Below are 27037 nucleotides of genomic sequence, written 5' to 3'. Positions count from 1 at the left end.
CATTCTCTCATAAGCATATATTTTCTAAATGGAAAACCAGTTAATGAAATAGCTTGAACCATTTGCAACAATTTGTTTGGATTTAGGCTTTATGTCGGGTACCTAAAAATCCAAGTTATGTATGAATGGAGTCAATTTGAAATTACGTTCTGGTCCCCTTTGTGCCCAGAGCCGCACAGTGGTTGCTACACCTTTCAAAAATACGTGCTCTTGAAAGTTAATATATTCTTCAGATCACAGTGCCGAATGATGTGCAGATGGTTTTGTCTTCCTCAATACTTAAAGATGCTCTGGTGCTGCAGGGTTTGAATTTTTTTTTTAAACCACGTGTCTTTTCTTTGTTTTAAGCTGTCTGTGGTTGAATATGACCCAGGAACCCATGACCTGAAAACCCTCTCACTGCATTACTTTGAGGAACCTGAACTGAAGGTAGGATCTCAGTTATGAGAGTATCCAAATGTTTGATATGTGTGTTTGTGACACAGCAGATTGAGATCTTTAGTCCTTTAACCCCATTGTGTTTTCGTTGTAGATTGTAATGACTTCCTTTCCTCTTTTTGATTTGGAAAGTAAAGTGGCTATGTTTCTTGTACCATTAAAGGTTTTGGGAGATATTTTTGAAATCAAGGGCTAGTAGTTAGGCAAGCAGGAAGAGGAAGGACTGAGCATGGAATAGAACTCCACAACTCTTCCACTTCTGGAAGTGGAGGAGGGAATAGTTCCATTTTGATTTCAGTACTTGAATGCCAATAAGCAGAGGATTAGCATGCAAAACCTAACTGAGGCATTTAAATTATTAAAAAGTGAGGTTAGATAATATTTATTTTCTTGGGAGATCTAGACAAGGGGTCATCACATCATTGATCTAGCAGTTCAGGATGATGTCAGAAAGTGTTTCTTGTCAGATTAGTGGAAATTTGGAACTCCTTCTTCTCCTCTCACAGCTGTTGAGTTTGGAAGTCAATTGGAACTTTTGCAACTAGGGTTAATGGATATTTAATATAGAAGTGGACTATTTGGGCCCAGCTAACCTATGCTTTTACTTATACTTTGCAGAAGCTTCCTCCCAGCCAACTAAATGTATTTCTTTTGTATATCTTTTTATTGATGTTATTTGACTCAACCACTGCTTTTTTTAAACTTTCTGCGTAAAGAAGATTCCTCTGACTTTTCTGTTGAATTTCTAAAATAACTTTCATTATTTTCTGCTTCTTTCTCGACCGACAGGATGGTTTTGTGCAAAATGTTCACATTCCTCTGGTTCGCGTGGACCCGGATGGACGCTGTGCAGTGATGCTGATCTATGGAACACAGCTAGTAGTCCTGCCTTTCCGAAGGGACACCTTAAGTGATGAACAAGATGGAGTAATGGGGGAAGGGTAAGTTATAATTGAAAGAGGAAATAAGTGTACTTATGCATATTTAAAGTTCTTCTGTCAATTTTTGTTTGTTTCTTCTTTGTCTTGTTCGTATTGTCATGGAGGCATTGACATCTTGTCTGTGGGGGTTTTAACTAATACTTTTCCATGAAAGTCAGATCCAAGTGGCAGTTTTTATCTTTATCAATTCTTGAGGATGTATAATCACTTCCAAACCATGCATTACTCATGGTACTTGTTGTGGTGAGCCACTGTCTTTACAAATGGGTTTGAGTTTGACTCACTGTCATATTTACTGAGGTACAGTGAAGTGTTGTTTTGCATGCTTATACAGGTAGATCATACCACACAAATGCATCAGGGTAGCAGAACAGAGTGCAGGATATAATGTTACAGCCACAGAGAAAGCGCAGAGTGAGAGAGGGATCAACTTAACTATTCTCTGAAATGCTAACAGATAAACATTAGACCAGTAAAGACAAACTGAAAGCTTGAATATTAACTGTCAGTTGTCGTCTAACTAGTACATTTTCCCTGGCAAAACCTCTAACAATCATTTGCCAACCAGTCAACACACACTCTTCTACAATAGGGAAATGTTCTGCTTTACCTTACATGCATCAGGATATCCAAAGCATCTCAAAATGAAAAGCTTTGACAAAATGTTTCTTCCAGTAGTACTCATGTTCTGTATGGCCTAGTGTATTGATAAGGACATGATTGAGCCAGAAGGGTTTTAAAAAATATTCTGGTGTTGAACTGCTGTGATGAAATTTCAACTCCTGTCTCTAGAACATGCCTCCTATTATTAGTCCAGTAGCATAACCATGCTGCTATCTAGTGCACATTTTGTGCAGATGTTTGGTTCATGAACAATGGCAGTTTGCCTAGGTGCTGACAAGAAACACTGCAGTAAATAGTCAACAATTTAACAAAAGCTGGAATGGAATTTATCAAGAGACAAGACTTTGGAGTCTGTAGCACTATCTGTACGCTGCTAAATGCACTACTTTAATTGAACTGCAATTAGGCCATATTTTTAATTACAAAATCAAAATTCTCCATGATTAGAAAGAGGTTCTCAGAGGATTGGGTAGTGATTCAGGAATATTAAGCTTCTTCTTTGAAATTTTTAAAAGCTAAAAGATTGAAAAGGGGAATAAATGTTCATAAATTTGAATTGTAATATGATAGAACTTTTATGACACAGGCCACATAGCCCATCTGTGCAAGCTGAAAAACAAGTCACTTGGCCTAATCCCATTTTTTCCTAATTAACCTGCAGGTTATGGCACCTGAGATGCATATCTAGAAACATTTCATGCATTGAAGTTTTCTGCCATTAATATTCTTTTCAGAGAGCTGCAGGCCCCACCAGCGTCTGGGTGAAAATGTTTTTCTCATCTCTCTCCCAACCGTTCTACCAATCGCTTTAGCTCTATGCCCCTTGTCACTGGCTTCTCTGCTAAGGTAAATAGATCTTTCCAACCAGTTTTGTCCAGGTCCTTCATAATTCTGGACATCTCAATCAAATCTTCTGTTCGTACCCACTTCTAAAAGGAGAGCAGCTTCAGTCTGTCTTCAGTCTAAACCTTGGCAATATGCTTGCAAATTTCTCTTGTGCAATTGTATCCTTTCCATAATGTGGTAGCTAGAACTGTGCTCAGTACTCCAGTGTGGCCCAGCTAATGACTATATTGTTTGGTATTGCCTCCTGTTCTTATATTCTCTGTAAAGGGGGATGGTTAGCCCATTTGGTTGTTGTGCAATGCAGAATGATGCCAACTGTGTGGATTCAATTCTGTCACCTGCTGAGGTTACCCTGAGGTGAGGTGAACCTCTGGTTAAACTCCACCACCAGTTGTCCCTCTAATAAGAGAGCATCTCTATGGTCTGGTAAGACTTTGCAGTTTTTCTATATAAAGGGAAAGATTCCATATGCATTATTAAACACCTTTATAGTCTGGATCAGTGGTGCTGGAAGAGCACAGCAATTCAGGCAGGATCCGAGGACAGGCAAAATCGACGTTTCGGGCAAAAGCCCTTCATCAGGAATAAAGCTTTATTCCTGATGCCCAAGGTGGTGCCCAAATGCACCACCTTGCTCTTCTCCAAGTTGAATTCCATTTGCCACTCTTTTTTTTATTTTTAAATTTTTTTTATTTTTTAGTTTTTTTAATATTTTTATTGAAAATTTAACATTTTTACAAGTTTACAAATAAAAAAAACCCCAAGTATAAACATTGATATAGAATTAAATCTTAAGTAAATAATAACCAAAATTTATCAAACATAAAAAAAAAACAGAAAAAAAACAAAACTCAACTAACTACTAATCTAACCTACAACTAACCAGAGTGTATAATTAAGTTTCTTACATTATTCAAAGAAGAAAAAAAACCCAACGGATAACACAGAAATTGGGTAGTGAGATACATGCTCGGAATGTATTAACATCAAATTGTAACAAAATCCGCATTCGTGCGGGATTCCTTTCCCAAGGGGACCCGGACTAGCCAGATTCGCCATCTCAATTAAATAAAAGCCCTTGTTAGGATGGCCGAAATATCTGTATTTATGTAATTCAAGAAGGGCTGCCATATTTTATGGAATAGTGCGGTCTTTTGGTGCACCAGTTTGCAAGGAAGTCAAGGGGAATACATTCCATGATTAATCTGTGCCAATTCGACATTCCAGGGGGGCCCTCAGCCACCCAGTTTACCAACAATAATCTCTTCCCGTGCAGATCCAGGGAGGGTAAGTTCGAAAAGCCCAAAAGGAGAGATACAGGGTCCACTCTAATTTCCCTTCTTAAGATTTCTGTCAGAGCACTTGCTACTTTAGTCCAATATCTACTGATCTTATGACAGGTCCATAAGCAATGCACAAGAGTGCCCACCTCTATTTTACATTTGGGACACATTGGAGATGCTCCTGCCTTAAATTTTGCCAATTGGTCTGGTGTTATATGGGCCCTATGAAGTATCTTCAACTGAATGGCCTGAATTCTGTTCCAGATGGTGATTCTTGTGTTTTCCCAAATGTCATTCCACGTTTCTGTAGAGATTTCCAGTCCCAAATCCTGATCCCATGTTTTAAGCAGATTATCCATATCTCCTAATACTTCATAATGTAATAACTGATAAATAATGCTGACGGAAGATACCCCCACTGGCCATAACACTCTATGTTCTCTATCTGATTTATAAAGACTATCTAATAACGTAGTCTCCTTCTGTATGTAATCTCGAATTTGGAAGTATTGAAAAAGGTCTCCATTAGGTAATCCAAATTTCTGAAGTAGCTGTTCAAAAGACATCAGGACCCCTTCTTTAAACAGATCTCCTAAACAGGAGATACCCCTGGATCTCCAGAGTTTGAAAGTGGCATCTGTAAGCCCTGGTTGAAATCCCCATGCTCCCACTATCTGAGCATAGGGGGATGTTTTATGTGAGTTACCCTCATTTTGTTGTATTATATTCCAAGCTTTAATTGTGTTTAGTATTATAGGGTTTTTACATTGATCCGTGATGATCATTCCTGAAGAAGGGCTTATGTCCGAAACGTCGATTCTCCTGCTCCTCGGATGCTGCCTGGCCTGCTGTGTTTTTCCAGCACCACATTTTTCAACTCAGTTGCCTGATTGCATCAAGTATTTCTTGGATTGTTAGGGGAACAATCAAGACCGATACCTGTTCCGGAGTTGGGTCCGGAAAGGTTAGGTTTTAAAAAAATGACTGCATCCTCCTAGTTCTGTCTTCGCAATCCTGCGATTTATATAAATCGGAACAAAATTTTCTAAAAATTGCATTTAGTCCTTTTATGATCATGAGTCAGAATACCTGTACTTTCCTTGATAGACGTGATGGTTTGAGGGGCCTTCTTTTTCTTTGCGAGAAATGCTAAGTATCTACCAGGTTTATCGCCAAATTTACATAACCTTTGTTTTGCAAATAATATTTGCCTCTTTGCCGTTTGGGTAAGCGTGGTGTTTAGAGCTGTCCTAAGGGCCGTCATCCTTTGCAATTTGATAATAGAAGGTCTGTCAGCGTATGCTGTTTCAGCCGCTTTTAAGCGAGCTTCGAGCAGACTCTGTTGTTCTCCCTCTCTAAAAAAGCTTTAAATTCTTGAGAGAAGAACTTCACAAATTTACTCTCTTTCATCAGGAAGGGGTCCATACGCCAATGCCGGGGATGTCTCATTGTTCCTCGCCTTGATTTCCATTTATACAGCAGCATGATCGGAAATTGCTATACTGCCTATTTTACAGGATGATATGGAATTTTAAAAATCGAGGGGGCAAAAAACACACCAATTCTGGTATGACATGTGGATTGGAGTAAAAAGAAAAATCTCTGCCCTGTGGATGAAGACATCTCCATACATCTACTAATCCTAATTCTTTGTTCAAATCCACCAATTGTCTAGGTCTGGGAGATACCCCTGCAGTTCTCTTGGGAACCCTATCTATTTCCGGATCCATAATACAATTAAAATCTCCCCCTATAATTGTATGACGAGCACCGAGAGCCATCAATTTTGAGAAGGCTTCCGTTATAAATTTAAAAGGATGTGCTGGGGGGCAATACAAATTTAAGATCCCATATTCCTCTCCATTTATAAGGGCTTTAATCAGAATATATCGTCCAGATTCCTCTTTTATCTGATTTAGGATTTTGAAAGGGAAATTCTTCCAAATAAGAATAACTCCCCTATTTTTTTTGAGCTGAAGGAAGAAAAAAAGGCCTGATTAAATCCACTCTGTCATAATTTCAAGTGTTCTTTATCCAATAAGTGGGTCTCCTGTAGCAGAGCTATATCAAACCTTTTTTCTTGAGGTTTGATAATATTTTCTTCCTTTTTGACTGGTGAATTACTCCCCTTGACATTCCAGGTGCACCACTTAACCAACTGATCAACCATAATCGTCCGGGCAAATCCGAGACCCCTCGGGTGGGGAAACCCTATCCAAAACATCCCGAGCATTGAGCATATAAAATTCACAAAAATAAAGGCTCTTTAATACACTCTCATCAATATAATAAAAAACTATTTCTAAATAAAAAAAAACTTATTTAAATGGAGATTTTCCCCCTTGTTCCCAGGGGATATCACTTCCTTTCCAAAAGTCCATCATATCCTCTCCCACCCTTGATCCAGGCGGCCCCGATAGGATGAAGAAAATTCAAATATACTACAGAGCTAGAGTTAACAGTGAGCACCTTACTTCCCCCACCCACCCACACCAACACCTTTGGTAATGTTAATACCATGTATAAACATATATAACTATAAAATTACAGCCTCAGCAAGTAATAATTAAATATAAATAATACAAAATAACAGGGGAAAACAACACCACTCCTAAAGACCAGAAATAAAATAGGATAAGATAACCACCTCCTCCCACCAGCATTAACTAGACCCACCCACCTATGTATATTTAAAAAAAAAGTGGGAGACAATCGCTAAGTAGAGAACAAATAATTAAATCCCCCCCCCCCCGAAGATGATGATAAACAGTAAGGTTTAAAAAAAAAGGATTAATATAAAAAGGGGATATAAACCGGAGTGGGGGGAGAGCAAAACCACATCAAGTAACTCTTACAATTTATCTAAGAGTCTAAAAATTCCTTGGCCTTTTCCGGCGATCCGAAGTTCTACACGGACCCTTCATGGTTAAAGCGTAGCGTCGCTGGGTAGTGTAAGGAGTACTGAATATTTAAGTCCCTTAAACACTACTTTGCTTCGTCAAACGCCTTCCTCTTTCGGACTGAGCTGGGGAAAAGTCATAGAGTAACATAATCTTGGATCCTTTATAAATCATGGTTTGGGGATCTTTCCCAAGATTTCTGGAAGCTTCTAAGAGAATCTGCCTCTCCTTATAGCTCTGCAGCCGGAACAGAACCGGGCAGGGGCGCTGGTTCGAGCCGGGCCTGCGTATTGCAACCCGGTAGGCCCATTCCACCCTTACCTGGCCTGATCCAGTCTCCAGATTTAAAAGCTGTGGACAAATGCTGTAAGCTGGCCTTCCTCTTCCCGTTCAGGAAGGCCCAGCAAACGAATATTTTTTCGATGACCTCTAGAATCGAGGTCGTTAGTATGATTCTCTAAGGTCCGGACTCGCTGTTCAAGAGTCAGGACCCAATCCACAGCTGATTCTGCTATAGTTTCGGAGATCGCAGTTTTTAGCTCTGCCACTCCGACTCGGCGCTCAATTTCCTTGATGTCTCGGTCGTGCGTTTGTAGCGCGGCCGAGAGTGAGTCCCATTGGCTCCAGGACTCTTCGATGAAGGCGTCGATCTTCGCGTTGAGTTTAGAGATTATTTCCACGAGGTTTGCCACCATAGGTAAGTCCCCCGGGCGGCTGCGGATGCTTCTGCTGCAGCTGGAGAGGGTGGGGGAGGGGTTCCTGCCTGCTGAGAACTCCGGGCTCCCTTCCCTTTAGTCATTTTTACAGGAGATTAAATTGTTTAAATTCGGTATTGAGCCACTAATTACGTTAAGTAAAAACTATTTTAAATGATTTGGTGGGGGCGGGTGGCCCACTTTGCCCAAGTCTTGGGAGGAGCACTATAGACTCAGACTTGCTGGGTCGCCGCCATCTTGGATCCCCCATTTGCCACTCTTAAGCCCATCTGACCAATCCAATCATATCTTCCTGCAGTGCACAGTTTCTCTCTTGACTATTGATTACACAGCAAGTTTTTGTGTTGTCTGCAAAGTTATTGATCATGCTTCTACATTTTAGTTAGTCACGAATGTATACTATAAAACACCTGAACCCACAAGTGAGTTCAAGGCAGATTGCTATAGAGTGATAACATCAAGATGTGGGGACAGCGCAAGAAAATGACATTGAAATAGGTAATAGGCAAGATCTAATTAAATGGTGATATAGGCTTGAGGGGCTGAATGGCTATTTATGTTCCTCTATGTCCTGAGGAAACCCACTGGAAATTGTCTTCTAATTGCAAAAATCCCTATCAGTAGTTAGCCTTTGTTGGCTGTCAATGAACCATTTTGTATAAGGCAAAGGAACACCTGGAGTTTATTGACTCATGGTGTTCTCTAGGGATCTGTTCTGGGATCTCTGCTCTGTGATTTTTGTAAATGATTTGAATGAGGAAGTGGAAGGGGGGGTTGGTAAGTTTGCCAAAGACACAAAGGTTGGTGGCGTGATAGATAGTGTTGGGGCTGTAGTTGATCGCAACAGGATGTTGCCAGGATGCAGAACCGGGCTGATAAGTGGCAGATTAGTTCAACCTGAGAAAGTGTGAAGTCATTGACTTTGGAATGTCAAATTTGAATGCAGAATACAGGGTTAAAGGCAGGATTCTTGGCAGTGTGGAGGAATGTGGAATCTTGGGGTCCATGTTCATAGATACCTCAAAAGTTGCCACCCAAGTTGATAGGGTTGTTGGCTTTCATTAGTAGGCAACTGAGTTTAAGAGCTGAGAGATTATGCTGCAGCTCTATAGAGACCTGGTTAGACTGCAGTTAGAATATTGTGTTCATTTCTGGTTGCCTTATTATAGGAAGGATGTGGAAGCTTTAGAGAGGGTGCAGAGGAGATTTACCAGGATGTTGCCTGGATTGGAGGGCATGTCTTATGAAGAAAGGAGGGAGCTAGGGCTCTTTTTGTTGGAGTGAAGAAGGACAACAGGTGACTTGATAGAGGCATACAAAATGATGAGAGGCCAAGATAGTGGATATCTATGCCAGGGTGGAAATGGCTATCACGAGGGGGCATAATTTTAAGGTGATTGAAGGAAAGTTTAGGGGAGATGTTAAGAGTTTTTTTACACAGTGATGGATGTGTGGAATGCACTGCCAGCTGTGGTAGTAGAGTCAGATACTTTAGGACATTTAAGCAACTCTTGGCTAGGCACATGGAAGATAGTATAATGAAGGGTAGTCTTATTTTAGAGTAGGATAAAAGCTTGGTACAACATAGAGGGCTGAAGGGCCTGTTCTTTGCTGTACTGTTCAATGTTCTGTGTAATCTATTCAGTTCATCGAGTCTGCTTTGCCATTTAATAAGATAATGGCTGATCTGACCATCCTCAATAGTACTTTCCTGCCTTTCCCCCATAACCCTAACTCCCTTACTGATTTAAAAAATCTGTCTACCTCACCCTTGAATCTACTTCATGACCCAGCCTGAACAGAACTCGCTAGTAAAGAATTGCACCGATTCACAACCCTCTGAGAAACAAGGTTCCTCCTCATCTGTCTTAAATGTGCAAACCCTGATTCAGAGGTAATGCCATCTGGCCCTAGACTCTCCCATAAAGGGGAGTAACCTTTCTGCATCAAGCCTGAAAAGGCCCCTGAGAATCTTTTAAATGTTTCAATATAGTTGACTTTCGTTGCAAGAGTACAGGCTACTCAACCTTGCCTTTTAAGACAATCCTGGTATCAGTCTGGAACATAAACTATAATGGTACAGCACAAGAATGGGCCCTATGGTCCACCGTGTCTGCATCAACCATGATGCCAGTGCAAGAGCATGCTATTATATTATGTAGTACAACTCTCATCAGCATATTTGCGGCGTGAACTGTTGCATGAGGTCTGTGCTTGTATTTGAAATCCTGATGACTAGTAAAAATATACCTTACTGTGTTCTAATTTAAGGGAATTTTTTAAAAACTGTAGCAGTAATTAGATTCTGATGTTGCTGTTTTCATCCATTAATGCACACTTTCACCCACAGGCAGAAATCCAGTTTCCTTCCGAGTTATATCATCGATGTTCGAGAGCTGGACGAAAAGTTGTTGAATGTAATTGACATGCAATTCCTGTATGGTTACTATGAACCCACATTACTCATCCTCTTTGAACCTAACCAGACTTGGCCTGGGTATGTATATGTTTTGATTTAATTTATTATTGTCACGTGCTGAGATAGTGAAAAGTATTGCTATGCATGCATCAGGGGGATTGTACAGAACACAGAATATAGTGTTACAGCTACGTAGAAGGTGCAGAGAAATATCAGCTCTAATATATGACGGGTCTATTCATAAGTCTAATAACAGCAGGGAAGAAGCTGTTCTTAAATCTGTTGGTAAATGTTTTCAAACTTTCGTATCTTCTCAATGGGAGATGGTGGACGAGAGTATAACTGAGGTATGAGGGTCTTTGTGTTGGCTGCTTTTCCGAGGCAGGGGTCAATGGAAGAAAGGCTGGTTTTCATCATGGACTGTGCTGTGTTCATGACTCTGTAATTTCTTCTGATCTTGGGCAGAGCAGTTGCCATTATCAAGCTGTGATGCATCTGGATGGGATGTTTTCTATGGTGCATCTATAAAAGTTGGTAAGAGTCATTGCAGACATGCCAAATTTCCTTAGCCTTCTGAGAAAGTAGAGGGGTTGGTGTGTGTTTTTTGACTGGAGGGTCAATGTGGATGGACCAGGATAGATCATTGGTGATATTTACTCCTAGAAAATTGAAACTCTTGACCACCTCTGCACCATTGATACAGACAGGGGCCCCATGATGAAAAACATAAAATGCTATCAATGTATAGAGTGACCAGCAACATTTAAGAGAAAACAATGCAGGTTTCTGTTTTGGGTAGAGACCTGTTCTAGAGGGAGGAATCACACTAGGTACTCTTAGATGCTGCCAGACTTAATGCTGCAGAATTTTATTTTGATTTGTAGGTATTTTATAGTATGTTCTTTGCTTCCCTTAATTTTGCTTCCCTTGCCCAAACAAGCTATCCTCCTCTCTTAACATTTGTTGCATTGTAACTGGGAAAAGTGCACCTGTAATCATTCCCCACTTTTCCAAAGTTATTCTAAAAGATTTAAAATTAAACCATGAAAGTGATCAATTTGGCTGATTGATTACTGTTCAGGATACAGATAATTCACGTCTCGCTCGGTTTCCCCAATGTACCATGCCTCCGGGCATCCTTGCCTGCAACGTATAAGATAGATAGCATTGGCTGAGTCACATGAATACCTGTCATGTACAAGATGGGAGGTGTCCCCACGTGTAATGGTGGTATCTATGTCCACACTCTGACACGTCTTGCAGCATCTACCGTGACAGGGTTGTATGGCGTTGTCCTGAGAGCCGGGCAGCTTGCTACGAACAAGGTAGCAAGCTGCCGGAGGCATGGTACATTGGGGAAACCGAGTAAAGGCTACGACAACGGATGAATGGGCACTGCACAACAATCAACAGACAGGAGGGTTCCCTCCCAGTTGGGGAACACTTCAGTGGTCCAGAACCTTCAGCCTCGGACCTTCGGGTGACCATCCTCCAAGGTGGACTTTGGGACAGGCAGCAGAGAAAAGTGGCTGAGCAGAGGCTGATAGCTAAGTTCGGTACCCATAGGGAGGGCCTCAACCAGGACGTTGGGTTCATGTCACATTACAGGTGACCACCATTGCACTATACACACTCTCAGATACTGCGACTCTCTCACACACACACAGGCACTCCTATACACACATACACATAGACACACATACACACAGACGCGCACACAGACACCCTCACACACTCCCACATGCACCCCCTCACAGACCTAAGACACTCTGCACTCACTACACACACATACACTTTCTCTCACTCAAACAGGGGGCCAACACCTTCAACATATTGTCTAGCTATCATCATTGTTAGCAGCTAACCTGAGAATGCAACTTTTTTTTTAAAAAAAGGTTTTGTGATTTACACATGAAGTGAAACTATCACTGTATTCTAACAGATGAAAGGCTTAACAGGCAATCAATTTTTCAATGTATAATTTCAGTTACATCACACTGTAAATTCTTGCTATAAATTCTATTAGGATGGAGCCCTCCACTACCACCTGATGAAGGAGCATTGCTCCGAAAGCTTGTGTGCTTACAATTAAACCTGTTGGACTATAACCTGGTGTTGTGATTTTTAACTTTATACACCCCAGTCCAACACCGCATCTCCAAATCTTGATAAAATGTGGTAGTGCAGTTGATATGGTTTACATGGACTTCCCTAAGATCTTTTACAAGATCCCATATGGAATGCTGATCTAAAAGATAAGAGGTATGGGACTCAAGGCAAATTGGTAAACTGGATCCAAAATTTGTTGACAAATAGGAGGCAAAGGGTGATGGTGGAGGGTTGTTTTTGTGTTTGGAAACCTGTGACCAGCAGTGTATTACAGGGATAAGTGATGGGACCCTTGTGTGTGTTAATGACAAATGTGAATGTTGGAAATATAATTAGTAAGTTTGCAAATGGCTTGAAATTTGGTCGGTGTTCGTAGTGAGGACGATGGTCTCGGACAGTAGCTGGTAGAATTTAATCCTGATAAGTGTGAGGTGATGCAGTTTGAGGTCTAATGAGGAAGGATATACCTAATGAATGATAGATCCCTAGGGAGTACTGAAGAACAAAGGAACTTTGGTGTTCAAGTCCTTAGATCCTTGATGGTGTCAGCACAGATAGGGTGGTGTGAAGAAAGTATATGGGATGCTTACCTTCATTAGCTCAGGTGTAGAATATAAGAGCAGAGAAGAGTCAAGATTAGAGTGGTGTTGGAAAAGCACAGCAGGTCAGGCAGCATCCGAAGAGCAGGAAAATCGACGTTTCAGGCAGGAGTCCTTCACTAGGAATGAGGCTGGGAGCCTCTGGGGTGGAGAGAAATGGGAGTGGAGTGGGGAGAAGGTGGCTAGGAGTGCAATAGGTGGATGGAGGTGGGGATGAAGGTGATAGGTCGGAGAGGAAGGTGGAGCAGATAGGTGGGAAGGAAGATTGACAGATGGGACAGGTCATGGTAGACAGTGTTGAGCTGGCAGGTTGGAACTGGGGTAAGGTGGGGGGGAGGGGAAATGCGGAAACTGGTGAAGTCCACATTGATGCCCTGGGGTTGAAGTGTTCTGAGGCAGAAGATGAGGCATTCTTCCTCCAGGTGTCAGGTGGTGAGGGAGTGGTGGTGGAGGAGGCCCAGGACCTGCATGTCCTCGGCAGAGTGGGCGGGGGGAGTTGAAATGTTCTGCCACGAGGTGGTGGGGTTGGGTGGTGCGGGTGTCCCAGAAATGTTCCTTTAAGCGCTCTAGGATACAATAAATGACATTTGTGCAAATGCACAATAAGTGACATTTGTGGAAGTGCATGCTCCACCAGTTTCCTCATTTCCTCTCCCCCCTCTTCCCCCCCCCCCCACCTTACCAAGTTCCAACAGCACCGTCCTCATGACCTGTCCCATCTGTCAATCTTCCTTCCCATCTATCTGCTCCACCCTCCTCTCTGACCTATCACCTTCATCCCCACCTCCATCCATCTGTTGTACCCTTAGCCACCTTCTGTCCTCCCATTTATCTCTCCACCCCCGAGGCTCCAGCCTCATTCCTGATGAAGGGCTTTTGCCTGAAACGTCGATTTTCCTGCTCCTCGGATGCTGCCTGACCTGCTGTGCTTTTCCGACACCACTCTAATTTTGACTCTGGTCTCCAGCATCTGAAGTCCTCACTTTCGCCTATAAGAGCAGAGAGGTCTTGTTTAAACTTCATGGAGGATTGGTTAGATCCACATGTGGAACACAATGTGCAGTTCTGTTCGCCACACTGTCTGAAGGGTGTGATTGCACTGGTGAGGGTGCAGAGGAGACTCACCAGGATTTTATCTGGTTGGAAAGTCTGGTTAATCTGAGTTTGTGTTCTTGGAGCAGAGGAGGCTGAGGGTGGAATCTGAGGTATATAAAATTTAAGATTGTGAGAATCTCTTCCCCATAACAGATGCCTCTATGAGCAGAGGTATAAGTTTAAAGTGAGGCGGAATTGGTTTAGAGGGGATCGGAGGAAATTTGTTTTTTGCCCAAAAGGTTGGTAGGAGTATGGAACACACTGCCTGAGAGGCTGATGGAGAAGATCCTCTCTCTACATTTTATAAGTATCTGGGCAACTACTTAAAATGCCAGGACATAGTAAGCTATGGGCCAAGTCCGGGTAACTAGGATTGAAATAGTTCGGTTTTTGTTGGTTGGCAGAGACCTTTGTTGAATTTAGATTTTATTGTCGCGTGTACTCCAGTACAGGAGTACAGTGAAAAGTTTATAATATCACCACATATGGGGCCATCTTGGGTACAAAGGTACCTATGTACAAAGTATTTAGATATACTGTGGTAAAATGAGTTGGAAAAATTGCACATTACCTTCATAGAATAAGTAGGAAATAAAGTAATAGTTAACATGAAAATCCATCATGATTTAAACTAGAAAAATAAAGGAATTAATTTAGAAATTCAGTGATATTTGATGAGTCCTCCGATTAGTTAGCTCACCAGGATACTAAGTCTCCGCTGTCTGTTCTCACTGCTGCCACCGCAGATACCGGGAGACCTCCCTCACTGCACTTTCTTACCACGTTGGGCTGTGATGCCATTGCTGCTGCTGTTGTTGAAACTGCTGCCTCCCCGATCTCCTCCCTCCAGAATATGCCTTGACAAGACCCACTCGCACGCCAAGATAGCACCACGCTGAGCTGTGAGACCTGCATGAACCTCCAAGAAACTGAGGAGACACTGCCACGTGCTGCTGAGAGACTGGCTGAGGTACCACCATGTGCTGCTGAAATACTGGACCAGGACACTGCCAAGGACGCCTCACCAGGTTCGTGCAGAAGCCAGGACTGAAGAAAAGAAATCCCTAAAGGAAAAAGAGACAAAAAGAGAAAGCAGCGTAGAGCAGACACTCTTCGGTTGAAGCATCCTACTTCGCCACCATCTTGATCTTTGGCTGGCTCAAAGTGCCTCTTTCTACCCTGGATGACTTTATGGGGTCACTTAAGATGAGACCCAACGGTGTTGGGTGTAATATATTAGCATAGACAGAGGATTAGCTGAGAAAGAAGTTGGGATAAAGGAGCATTTCCAGAACGGCACCTCCTAACTAAAACTCTACAAGACACCAGTCAGACCATACTGTGAATAGAAAGATATACAGCCATTGGAGGCAGTTCACAGGAAGTTCACTTAGGCTGGTAACTATGGGAATGGAGGGGTTTTCTTAAAATGAGAGGTTGGATAGATTTGGCTTTACTGATTGAAGCTTAGAAGAATGAGAGATGACATTGAAATCATACAAAAGTCTTAGGGGTCTTGACAGGGTAGATTTGAGAGATGGTTTCCCCTTCTGGGAGAGGCTTGGACCAAAGGGTGTAATCTCAGAATGAGGAGTCCCCATTTAAAACGGGGATGAGGAGGGTTCTTTTCTGTCAGAAGGTAGTGAATCCGTAGCATTACTTGCCATAGATAGAGGGCGATTGAGGCTGGTTAATTCAGTGTATTCAATGCTGAGAAATTTTTAACCAGTCAGGGAATTAGAGGTTCTGTGGAAAAGAAAGGAAAGTGAAATTGAGGATTATTAGATCAGCCATGATCTCATTGAGACCATTCCACCGTTCAGTGAGCCAAATGGCATAATTCTCCTTCGAATGGTCACTTCATTTTCAAGTTATAAAACTCTCCATATTTCATTTTATATGACTCTGATTTCCATTTCATTGGTCACAAAAAAGACCATTTTTTACAATATATATTTGGTCACGGATATAGATATCATTTCATGTCTAACATTTAATAGCCATCCCTAGTGGTGAAAAACTATATTCTTGGACATAACAATCCATGAGGTGTAGAAAAAACCACAGTGCTCTTAGAAAGGAATTTCTAGAATTTTGATCTCAGAACGAAGCAATGGTGATATAATTCGTCTTAATAGTTACAGTGTCATCTTTTAGCTTTGTTCAACTCATTTATTCCATTTATCACCCTTCCTGCTATTCTTGTGGTATCTTTAATGTAATGACAGCTGGGGTTAATTCTTGTAGCCCTTGGATACCCTAACTCCAGTGTGTTGGATGTGTGATCACTGAGAGGTAATGCAGTTAGTGCAGTGTTTTCGTGGATGTGAGCAACAGGGAAACAGTTATGAAGTTGGCCAATTATAAGGCATTAGCAGCATGACACTTGCTCCTGGGGAAGAGTGACACATCAAAACCAAATACTATCTTTCTTTCCTCAGTTTGGACTGTATGACATTGTAAGATCTTTGTTTTGGCTCTTTACTGTGAGGAAAGAGTTTCTCTTATGTATTTGGTATGGAATTACAAAGTAGTTATGAATAAAGGATGCAATTTGATCTAATTTCATTCATGCATTTGATACAATCCTATCTTATACCCCCAACCTCAAATACTCACTAGGAGTTAGTTTATTTTGTATGAAATATTCATCAGGAAGCTTGGAGCTGTGCGATTCAAGGTAGATTCTAACAAGAATGGTACTTCTAAGGCAAACTATTTCTGGCATTCTTTTTAATGTTTTTAGCATTCAATAGTCTTGAATTGTAAAAGTTTGATGTAGGGTAGAGTTCAAAATTGATAATTAACTTGAGGATTTAGATCTAGATGCAAGTGTTTTAATTGGCTAAAAGACCAGGAGCTGAGAAACTTGTGACTTACACTTGTTACTCTTGTTCCTCACAAGTATTGATAGGGTTGTTAAGAAGGTGTATGGTGTGTTGCCTTTCATTAGCAGGGTGATTGAGTTTAGGAGCCACGAAGTAATGCTGCAGCTCTATAGAGCCCTGGTTAGTCTACACTTGGAATATTGTGTTCAATTCTGGTTGCCTCATTATAGGAAGAATTTGGAAGCTTCAGAGATTGTGTAGAGGAGACTTAGCAGGATGCTGCCTGTATTGGAGGGCATTTCTTATGAAAAAAGGTTGAGGGAACTACGGCTTTTCTCATGGGAGCGAAGAAGGATGAGAGGTGATTTGATAGAGGTGTAAAAGATAGGAGCCATAGAGTGGATAGCCAGAGACTTTTTCCCAGGGTGGAAATGGCTATCACAAGGGGACATTATTTTAAGGTGATTGGAGGAAGGTTTCAGGGTGATGTCAGAGGTAGGTTCTTTACACAGAGACTGGTGGGTGCATGGAATGCACTGCCAGCAGTGGTAGTAGAGTCAATACTTTAGGGCTGTTAAAGTGACTCTTGGATAGGCACAGTTATGATAGTAAAATGTAGGTTATTTTGATCTTAAGAGTTGGATAAAAGGTCAGTACAACATCAAAGGCCGAAGGGCCTGTATTGTGCTATACTGTTCCATGTTGTATGTACATTTCGTTGCTGCCTACTTTGCTGTAATAAGTACATCACTGTACAGACATGCTGTGAAAGAGACAGTGGTGATTGAGGAACCTTAAACAACAGGGAGTTGAGATTTCCGAATAGAAACCAAAGCAAAGGTGGTGGGGGGGGGAACCTTATGTCGAAGGTAGATGTAGAGACCATGGAGTTGAAAGTTGCAAATGACTGAGAGGTATTTGTTTTTGGGACTAGAAGGATAAATGTTTAAGATTTTCTAGTCCTGAGCTGCTTTGAAATAGAAAACAAAAATTGCTGAGCATTGTCCCAAGTTTTGTGGAATGGAAATGTCTATAATTAAATACATCTTCCAAGCCAGCTAGTGTGTTTGAAATGCTGACAGGATATAATGTTAAATTTTATTGTAGATCTCTACTGTTAGTTATTGATTGCACTTGAATGTTGTTAGGTCAGCAGGCAACGCATTAACTCATTGAACAATTGTGTTCTTTGATGGATGAACTGTCAGTAACTGACTGGGAAGGTTTTAACTAATTGTTTGATATCATTAATTCATTGGACATGCCTAGTTATGTCAGTGAACTCTGAATAATCTATTGGCACAAGTCATTAGTTTTGACAGCTAAAAGGGATTCTGAATAATTTCTTCATAGAATCTTAGAAAAAGCAAAGCATGGAAGGAGGCCATTCATCCCATTAGGTCTGTGCTCGCTCTTTCAAAGAACAATCCAGTTAGTTCCATTCCCCCATGCTTTCTCCAATCTATTTTTTCTTTTGAAGTGATCATCCATTCTCTGTGGCACCACTCCCCACCTCTTCCTCCGCTACATTGGCACCATCTTGTGCTCCTGCGAGGAGATTGAGCAATTCATCAAGTTCACCAACACATTCCACCCTGACCTTTAAATTTCACCCCTACATAGAACCATAAGACATTGGAGTGGAAGTAAGGCCATTCGGCCCATCGAATCCACTCCGCCATTCAATCATGACTGATGGGCATTTCAACTCCACTTACCCGCATTCTCCCCGTAGCCCTTAATTCCTTGTGACATCAAGAATTTATCAATTTCTGCTTTGAAGACATTTAGCGTCCCAGCCTCCACTGCACTCTGTGGCAATGAATTCCACAGGCCCACCACTCTCTGGCTGAAGAAATGTCTCCGCATTTCTGTTCTGAAGAATCGAACCAAGTCCCTGGCGCTGAGAGACAGCAATGCTAACCACTGAGCCTCCCGTGCTGGACAAACCAGCAACCCACCCTCCCATCCTGGCACCTTCCCCTGCCACCGCAGGAATTGCAAAACCTGCGCCCACACCACTTCCCTCAGCTCCGTTCAAGGCCCTAAAGGAGCCTTCCACATCCATCAACGTTTTACCTGCACATCCACCAATATAATTTATTGTATCCGTCGCTCCCGATGCGGTCTCCTCTACGTTGGGGAGACTGGGCGCCTCCAAGTAGAGCGCTTTAGGGAACATCTCCGGGACACCCGCACCAATCAACCACACCGCTCTGTGGCCCAACATTTCAACTCCCCCTCCCACTCTGCTGAGGACATGGAGGTCCTGGGCCTCCTTCACTACCACTCCCTCACCACCAGACACCTGGAGGAAGAACGCTTCATCTTCCGCCTCGGAACACTTCAACCCCAGGGCATCAATGTGGACTTCAACAGTTTCCTCATTTCCCCTTCCCCCACCTCATCCTAGTTCCAAACTTCCAGCTCAGCATTGTCCCCATGACTTGTCCGGACTTGTCCTACCTGCCTAGCTCCTTTTCCACCTATCCACTCCACCCTCTCCCTATGACTTGTCCTACCTGCCTATCTTCTTTTCCACCTATCCACTCACCCTCCTCCCTGACCTATCACCTTCATCCCCTCCCTCACCTATTGTACTCTATGCTGCTTTCTCCCCACCCCCACCCTCCTCCAGCTTATCTCTCCACCCTTCAAGCTCTCTGCCTTTATTCCTGATGAAGGGCTTTTGCCTGAAACATTGATTTTACTGCTCCATGGATGCTGCCTGAACTGCAGTACTCTTCCAGCACCACTAATCTAGAATCTGGTTTCCAGCATCTGCAGTCATTGTTTTTACCCATTCTCTGTGGGATGAATGCTCTCCCATCCTATTGGACAGTGCATTCCATTTGCTATAAAAGGTTTTCCTCTTGTTCGGCTAGATTTTCTCAAAGTTCATATTAAAGCTGTGCCCCTGGTTTTTGGCTCTTTAACTATTACAATCAATTTCACTTGATTTCTTCTATCAAAGTCCTCAATGATTTTAAACACCACCATCAGATTTCCTCTGTTTCATGGAGGGTAATCCTAAGCTCTCTAACTTATCTGTATAAATGCAATCTTTAAACCCTGGATCCTTTCTAACCTTCCAAAGCTTCTCCATCATTCTTAGTGTCGCACTCAAAATTTAGCACATTACTCCTGCTGAGATCAAGCTAGGGTCTCATAAAGGTTTAGTGAAATTGCCTGACTGACATCTGTGATTCTGTGACTCCCGAATTTGCACTTCTATCACCTTCAAAATGTGTACAAATACCCCTAATGTGTCTCTATTTGTACTCCCTTTTAATAGTTTGTGGAGAGGAAAACAATTAATATTGAATTAAATATGACTTAATGATTGAACAAAGTGGAAATTTTATGCTCTTGAAATGAAAGGGGATAGGATAATGGAAAGGGAAGTCTGAGACCATGTAGAGGGTGAGAGAATATAAGGCAACGGTATCATAGAACCATCAAAGAGCGTGATGATGATTATAATAAAGAAGCTAAGCCTTTGTCCAGAGTATGAATGACAGAATAATGCACAGCTGGGTCTGAAAGTAAAAACGTGAAAACCAAGATTTCATGAGGGGTGTGGATAAGATAAATAGACAAGGTCTTTTCCCTGCGGTGGGGGAATCCAGAACTAGAGGGGCATAAGATTAGGGTGAGAGAGGCAAGATTTAAAAGGGACTTGAGAGGCAACTTTTTCATGCAGACAGGTTGGTGCGTGTATGGAATGAGTTGCCAGAGAAAGTGATGGAGGCTGGTACAATTGCAACATTTAAAAGGCATCTGGATGGGTATATGAATAGGAAGGGTTTAGAGGGATATGGGCCGGGTGCTGGCCGGTGGGACTAGATTGGGTTGGGATATCTGGTTGGCATGGATGGGTTGGACTGAGGGTCTGCTTCCATGTTGTACATCTGTATGACTCTATTTAGAAGGGCACATGGCAAAACAGATTAAAATAAGAGACTCAGTTCTCAAGTTATTGAACTCCTGTGTCGAGTCCAGAAGACTATAAAGTGCTTAATTGGATAATGAGCTGCTGATACTTGCAGTGAATTTCCTTGCAGTGAATTTCCTTCGAGCACTTAAAGCTGAGGACAGAAGTGTGAGCAAGAATGCAAAGTGGTGAATTAAAATGGAATGAAATTAGACATGGGCGCAGGACTCATGCTTCTGGACCAAGTGGAGGTATTCCACAGTGTGTTCAGTCAACCTACATTTTGGCTCCTAAATGAATTGTGCATGGACTAGAAAGAAATGCAAATTGCTATTTTACGTGTAAGAAGTGCTTGTGGCCTTGAACATTGGTGAAAGGTTAAGTGTTGCACCTCTTGGTGATTGCGTAGGAAGGTGTAATGCTGGGGGAATGTGCTTGAGAATGGATCGGCTGAATGCTGACTGCATAGAAAGATGTTTGGTGGCATCATGTTGGAATTGTGGAAAATTGGGAGGACTGCTTTGAATTTCATTCATGTGTTCATCCATTCCACTGGCCTGTCTAGTTATGCTGAAATCTGCTGCCATCCTCGTCATTGTTTACTATACTTTCAAATTTCACGTCATTTGCCAGTTGCAAACATTGCCATACCCCTAAAGTTTAGATAATGAATTTATATTAAAAACAAATGTAGTCCTAGTATTGAACCTTGGAACTCCATTAGCCCAGTTTAAACTCAGAAACGATCATTCACCCCAACTGTTTTCTATCCTTTAACCAAATTTATATCTCTCTCTAATGAATATGCTTCAGTTTTGCTAACAGATCTAATGCATGATTTTTTTCCCAAACATTTGTAAATCCATATACACAGCATCAACTACACACTCTTAACTCTTATGTCATCAAAAATCTGTCAGTTTGCAAACCAAACCATGCTAGCCCTTCTTTATTAGTTCACAGTGCAAATGACTGCTTAACGTTTGCATTGATTTTTGTTTTGAAAGCGTTCTGACCAACGACTGGACTGTAATTGCTAGGCTTATTCTTGCACCTTTTATTGGTCAGTCGTGTAAGATTTGCAATCCTCAGCCCTTTGGCACCACCCCTGTATCTAAGGGAATTTGGAGGATTGACTAATACCTCTACTGTTCCTACTCTTGCTTCACAACTTAGAATGATGCAGATGGGTGAAAATGAAGATATAAAAGTTTGAACACACAGACGAACAGATTCAAGAGAAACTTCTTCCCTACCCTATACCTTTGTGTGGACCTCTCAAATGTTAATCTGTCTCTCTCTGCACCTTCTCTCCAGCTGTAACACACAATTCTGCACTTTCTTTGATCTGTCTGCAGAGCATGCAAAAAATACTTTTCACAGTATCTCCATACATGTGACAACAATAAATTAAACCAAATAAAAAAAATCTTAGTTTGTCAGCTGTTCGTGGAGTGTGCTGTTTTTTTGATTTGAGGGAAGGTTGTAGTTCCTAGTTTTGCCTTTCCTTTATAAAGGTCTTGTCTTGGAGGAATAGTGTCCTACAGGACAGCTCTGCTGACTTGCTGAAATATCTATCTTGCATCTTTGAACCCAGACTATTTTGAGTTGCAGCAACATTGGTCCATCCCCACCTGAACTTTAGCTCACTTTATCACTTTATCCCTTCCCTAGCCTATGTTTTCCACCCAGGGTATAGGTCAGGGGTCAAATCCAACTAATTCTAGCTAACTAAAGTAGCTTGCTTAGAACCTAATTTTAATTTTCAGTTGATAACCAATCTAGTAAAATGGAAATATTCAGTGTTATGTGACAGCATCTGCATTGAGTCATCAGAAGACAATTTAGATTTTTCAGAAGTAGAATTCTGCAGCTGCTCGACACCTGAAATGAAAACAGAAGAAGCTGTAAATACTCCATGTCTGGCATCTTCCATGCAGAGATAAAAGCTAGTTAATGCTCCAGCTTTTGACAAAAGGTCACAGACCTGAAATGTTAACTCGTCAAAACTTGTCAGGTTTACTGACTCCACAGATTTTCTCTGCAAGCTTGGCTTAAGAATATAAGAATTAAGAGCAGGAAAGGGGTGTTCAACCAATTCAAACTTGCTCCACCATTTAGTAGGTTTGTGGCTGATCTATTTGTGGCCTTAACTCCACTTTCCATCCTGTCCCCATAGCCCTAAATTCCCTTGTCAATCAAAAATCTGTCTCACTCAACCTTGATTGTATGTAATTGCCCAGCCTCCACTGTTCTGAAGTAGTGACTTCTGAGGATTGATGACCTTTTAGAAAACGTATTCTTCTAATCTCAGTTTTTAATAGGAGATTCTTTATTTTGAAACTGTCAGGTCTAGATTCCTCCATGCAGAGGAAATACCTTCTCAGCATCCACTTTGTCAAGACCCCTCAGAATTTTATGTTTCAATAAGATCATCTCATTATCTAAATTTCAAGAATCTTGGCCGCAACCTGCTGAACCTTACAACCTACAACAAACCTATCCGTCCCATTAATCATCTTAGTTACCCTTCTCTGAGCTGCCTTCGTTGCAAGTATGTCTCTCCTAAACAAAGGACCCCAGAGCAGTACACACTAGTGTAAATGTGGTCGAACCTGTTGCTCTCTTTTTGACTGAAGGGTGGATAATTTTTCCACCTAAATAAAAACTAAAAGAACCATGGATGCTGTAAATCTGAAACAAAAACAGAAATTGCTGGAAAAACTCAGCAGGACTGGCAGCATCTATGAAGGGTAATCAGAATTAATGTTTCAGGTCAAGTGACCCTCAGATGTGCTTTTTCAGCAATTACAATTTTTACAACTAACTTTGTTCTGCCATCAATAGGATATAGGAGAATAATTAATAAGTAGCCAGTTTTGATGTTTGGAACATCTTGACCAGAGAAATCAATCCCTGCAAGCTCCACGATGGTGTGTGCGCCAAAATGCAACTTGGCAGGGCTGCCCTTCCAAGAGGTTAGATTGTTGGTACTTCGCATCTGAAGCAATCGATTTTTATATGCCCACATCATTCCAACAGAAAAACATTTGATAATGAATGCAGTTATATAGCAGATGGCTGGATCAGCATCTTCTCCAGTCTAATCAATAACGCTGATGGTTTGCACATTGGATACAAAAATCCTTAGGAGGAATTGAATCCCTATTGCTGCATCCATGATGGAATAGTATTAATTACATAAATTTTTACCTGAAATAAAAGCATTATAATGAGGATCAATGCTATATAATTATGTCACATCCAAACAATGCTGTCCCATTTGGCCCATAGAATATTTCACCATTCAACAAATATTTTTCAGTTCCACTTTGCTGCCCTTTCCTTCTCACTATTGATTTCTCCTACTTCAAGAGCCATAATTTCCCCTTCCCTGTGATAAACTATTCTTTCAACTGCATCTCCACCATCTCCCACAGCTCTGCCCTCAAAACATCTCACCCCTATCTGCTTTCCAAAGGCACCATTCCCTCTGTGACTTCCTCTTTAGGTCCACATTCCCCACCCATCCCTCCTCTATACCTGGCCCCTTTCCTTACAGCCACAGGAGGTGCAACAGCTGCTGCCACACCACCTCCAGTACCTCTGTCCAAGATCCCAAAGAATCATTCCAAGTCCAGCAGAGATCTGTATGCATTTCCCCTAACTTGATTTTCTGTGTCTGTTGCTCATGCTGTGGTCTCCTCTACATAGGAGAGGCCGGGTGCTAACTTGGGGACAAGTTCAGGGAACATCTGTGGTTAGTAAGCTCCAATTAATACCATCACTCGGTTGCCAGCCATTTCAACTCTCCATCATAGTCCCCTGGGTTTCCTCCACCGTCAAAATAAGGCCATGCGCGAACTGGACGAAGAACACCTTACCTTCCGCTTCGGGAGCTTACCACCTTATGGCCTCAACAGAGAATTCTCCCCAACTCCCCACCTCATCCCTCTCCCTCACTGACCCACACCCTTGACCTAACCTGTCCCATCTTCCTTTCCAGCTATCTGCAACACTCTTCCCACTGACCAGTCTGAATCACTAACCTGCATTCATCTGTTGCCATCCCACCTACCTTTCTCCCACCACCATCACGCCTCTATTTATTTCTCCGTTCCCTTATCCCTCCCCAGCCCTTATGAAGTGTCCTGCCTGAAACGTCGACTCTCCTACTCTTCTGATGTTGCTTAACCTGCTGTGCATTTTCTAACTCCATGTTTTATTGACTGACTTTCCAACATCTGCAGTCCTCACCATCTCCCTTACTCTGTCTCTGTCAGCTTTGAACATAATTTATAACCCAGCCTCTACTATACCCTGCAGCAAAGAATTCCACAGATTCACTGACCTCAGAAAAAAATTCCTTTTGTTTCTGTCTTTGACCTTTGCTATCAGACAAAAACAAAGAACAATACAGCACAGGAACAGGTCCTTTGGCCCTCTAAGCCTGCACCGACACATTTTGCTCTTCCATACTCGAGCTGTCTTCACTAACAGGATCCATATCCCTCTATTCCCTTCCTATTCGTGCATTTGTCCAGGTGCTTCTTGAATGCTGCTCTTATGTTTGCTTCCACTCCCACCTCTTCCTTCATAGCTAAAATCCCTGATATCTGGCAACATCCTGGTAATCCTTCCCTGTACCCTCTCCAGAGCATCCACATCCTACTGATAGTGTGGTGACCAGAACTATATGCAATATTCTAAGTGTGATCTAACTAAAGTTTGATAGAGCTGCAGCATGACTTGTCTATCCTGATACTCAATGCCCTTTCCAACGAAGGCAAGCCTGAAATAGGACTTTTTGACTACCTTATCTACCTGCACTGCGACCTTCAGTGATCTGTGGACCTGTATACCCAGGTCCCTTTACATATCAAGACTCCTAAGAGTTCTGCCATTCACTGTATAATCTCCACCTGTACTTGACCTTCCAAAATGCATCACTTCAGATTTGTCTGGATTAAACTCCATCTGCCATTTTTCTGCCCATGCGGCCTCCTGATCTATATCCTGCTGTATCCTCTGATAATCTTCCTCACTATCCGCAACTCCAGCAATCTTTGTATCATCACAAACTTATTAATTAGACATTTTCCTCCAAATCACTTATGAACAGCAGAAGTCCCAGCACTGATCCCTGTGCAGTCCTCGATTCCAAAAAGCATCCTTCCACAGTTACCCTCTGTCTCCAATGACTAAGCCAGTTTTGTATCCATTTTGCCAGCTCACTCTGATACCATGTGACTTCCTTTTTGTACCGGTCTACCAGGAGGGACCTTGTCAAAGGCTTTCCTGAAGTTCCATGTAGATATTATCAATCGCTCTTCCCTAATCAACCATCTTTGTCACCACTTCAAAATAACTCGATCAAGTTATCCTCTGTCATGCTGACAGACTGCAGTCTCGAGGCATTTGGTGAATCCTTGTGCTTGAAACACTACGTTCTCTCATTACAGGTCCAGTGGTTAATAGGGAATGGCCTCTGGCCCTCTACTGTCCCACAAGAGGAAACAACTTCTTAGCATCTATCTTGTCAAGTCCTCTTTAAGAATCTTGTATGTTCCAATAAGGTTGCCTTTTTTTTTAAACTCCAATGAGTACAAACTGAACTGACTCAACCTCTCTCACCCACTCATAGCTTCCAACCTCATAGTTTGGGAACCCCACACCACCCGGTTCTATCTCCTACCCAAGATCCACTAGCCTGACTATCCCAGCCGACCTATCGTCTCGGCCTGCTCCTGCCCCACCAAATACATCTCCACGTACCTCGATACTGTCCTATTCCCCCGCTTCAGGAACTCCCCACAAATGTTTTCGGGACATCACTCATGTCCTCCACCTCCTCCAAGACTTCCATTTCCCCGGCCCCCAATGCCTCATCTTCACCATGGACATCCAGTCCCTATACACGTCCATCCACCATGACCAGGGCCTCCAAGCCCTCCGTTTCTTTCTCTCCCAACATCCCACCAGTACCCTTCCACAGACACTCTAATTAATTCGTTTGGCTGAACTGGTCATCACCCTCAACAATTTCTCCTTCGAATCCTCCCACTTCTTCCAGATGAAAGGGGTAGCCATGGGAACCCGTATGGGCCCCAGTATGCCTGTCTCTCTGGCTACGTAGAACAGTCTATCTTCCACAGTTACACTGGCACCACTCCCCACCTTTCCCTCCGCTACATTGATGACTGCATGCTGTGCTGGATGCTGCCTGAACTGCTGTGCTTTTTCAGCACCACTCTAATCCAGTATCTGGTTTCCAGCATCTGCGGTCATTGCTTTTACCACCTCAT

General features: G+C 42.2%; 1 protein-coding gene across 2 annotated transcripts in view; it reads left to right on the top strand.

The window, feature by feature from the left end:
* The window catches only part of cpsf1 (cleavage and polyadenylation specific factor 1), a 161230-nt gene that overhangs the window by 20482 nt on the left and 113711 nt on the right, over positions 1–27037 (top strand). For both annotated transcript variants that reach the window (XM_043690937.1, XM_043690935.1), the window contains exons 5-7: positions 349–429; positions 1228–1379; positions 10099–10245. In XM_043690937.1, the coding sequence (XP_043546872.1) occupies positions 349–429; positions 1228–1379; positions 10099–10245 (380 nt within the window). The remainder of the gene's footprint in view (positions 1–348; positions 430–1227; positions 1380–10098; positions 10246–27037) is intronic.

The sequence above is a fragment of the Chiloscyllium plagiosum genome, chromosome 5 (genome assembly GCF_004010195.1).
Source record: "Chiloscyllium plagiosum isolate BGI_BamShark_2017 chromosome 5, ASM401019v2, whole genome shotgun sequence".
In the NCBI taxonomy this organism is placed as follows: Eukaryota; Metazoa; Chordata; class Chondrichthyes; order Orectolobiformes; family Hemiscylliidae; genus Chiloscyllium; species Chiloscyllium plagiosum.
The sequence above is the reverse complement of the archived record's forward strand: the minus strand, read 5'-3'. Positions and strand labels throughout refer to the sequence as shown.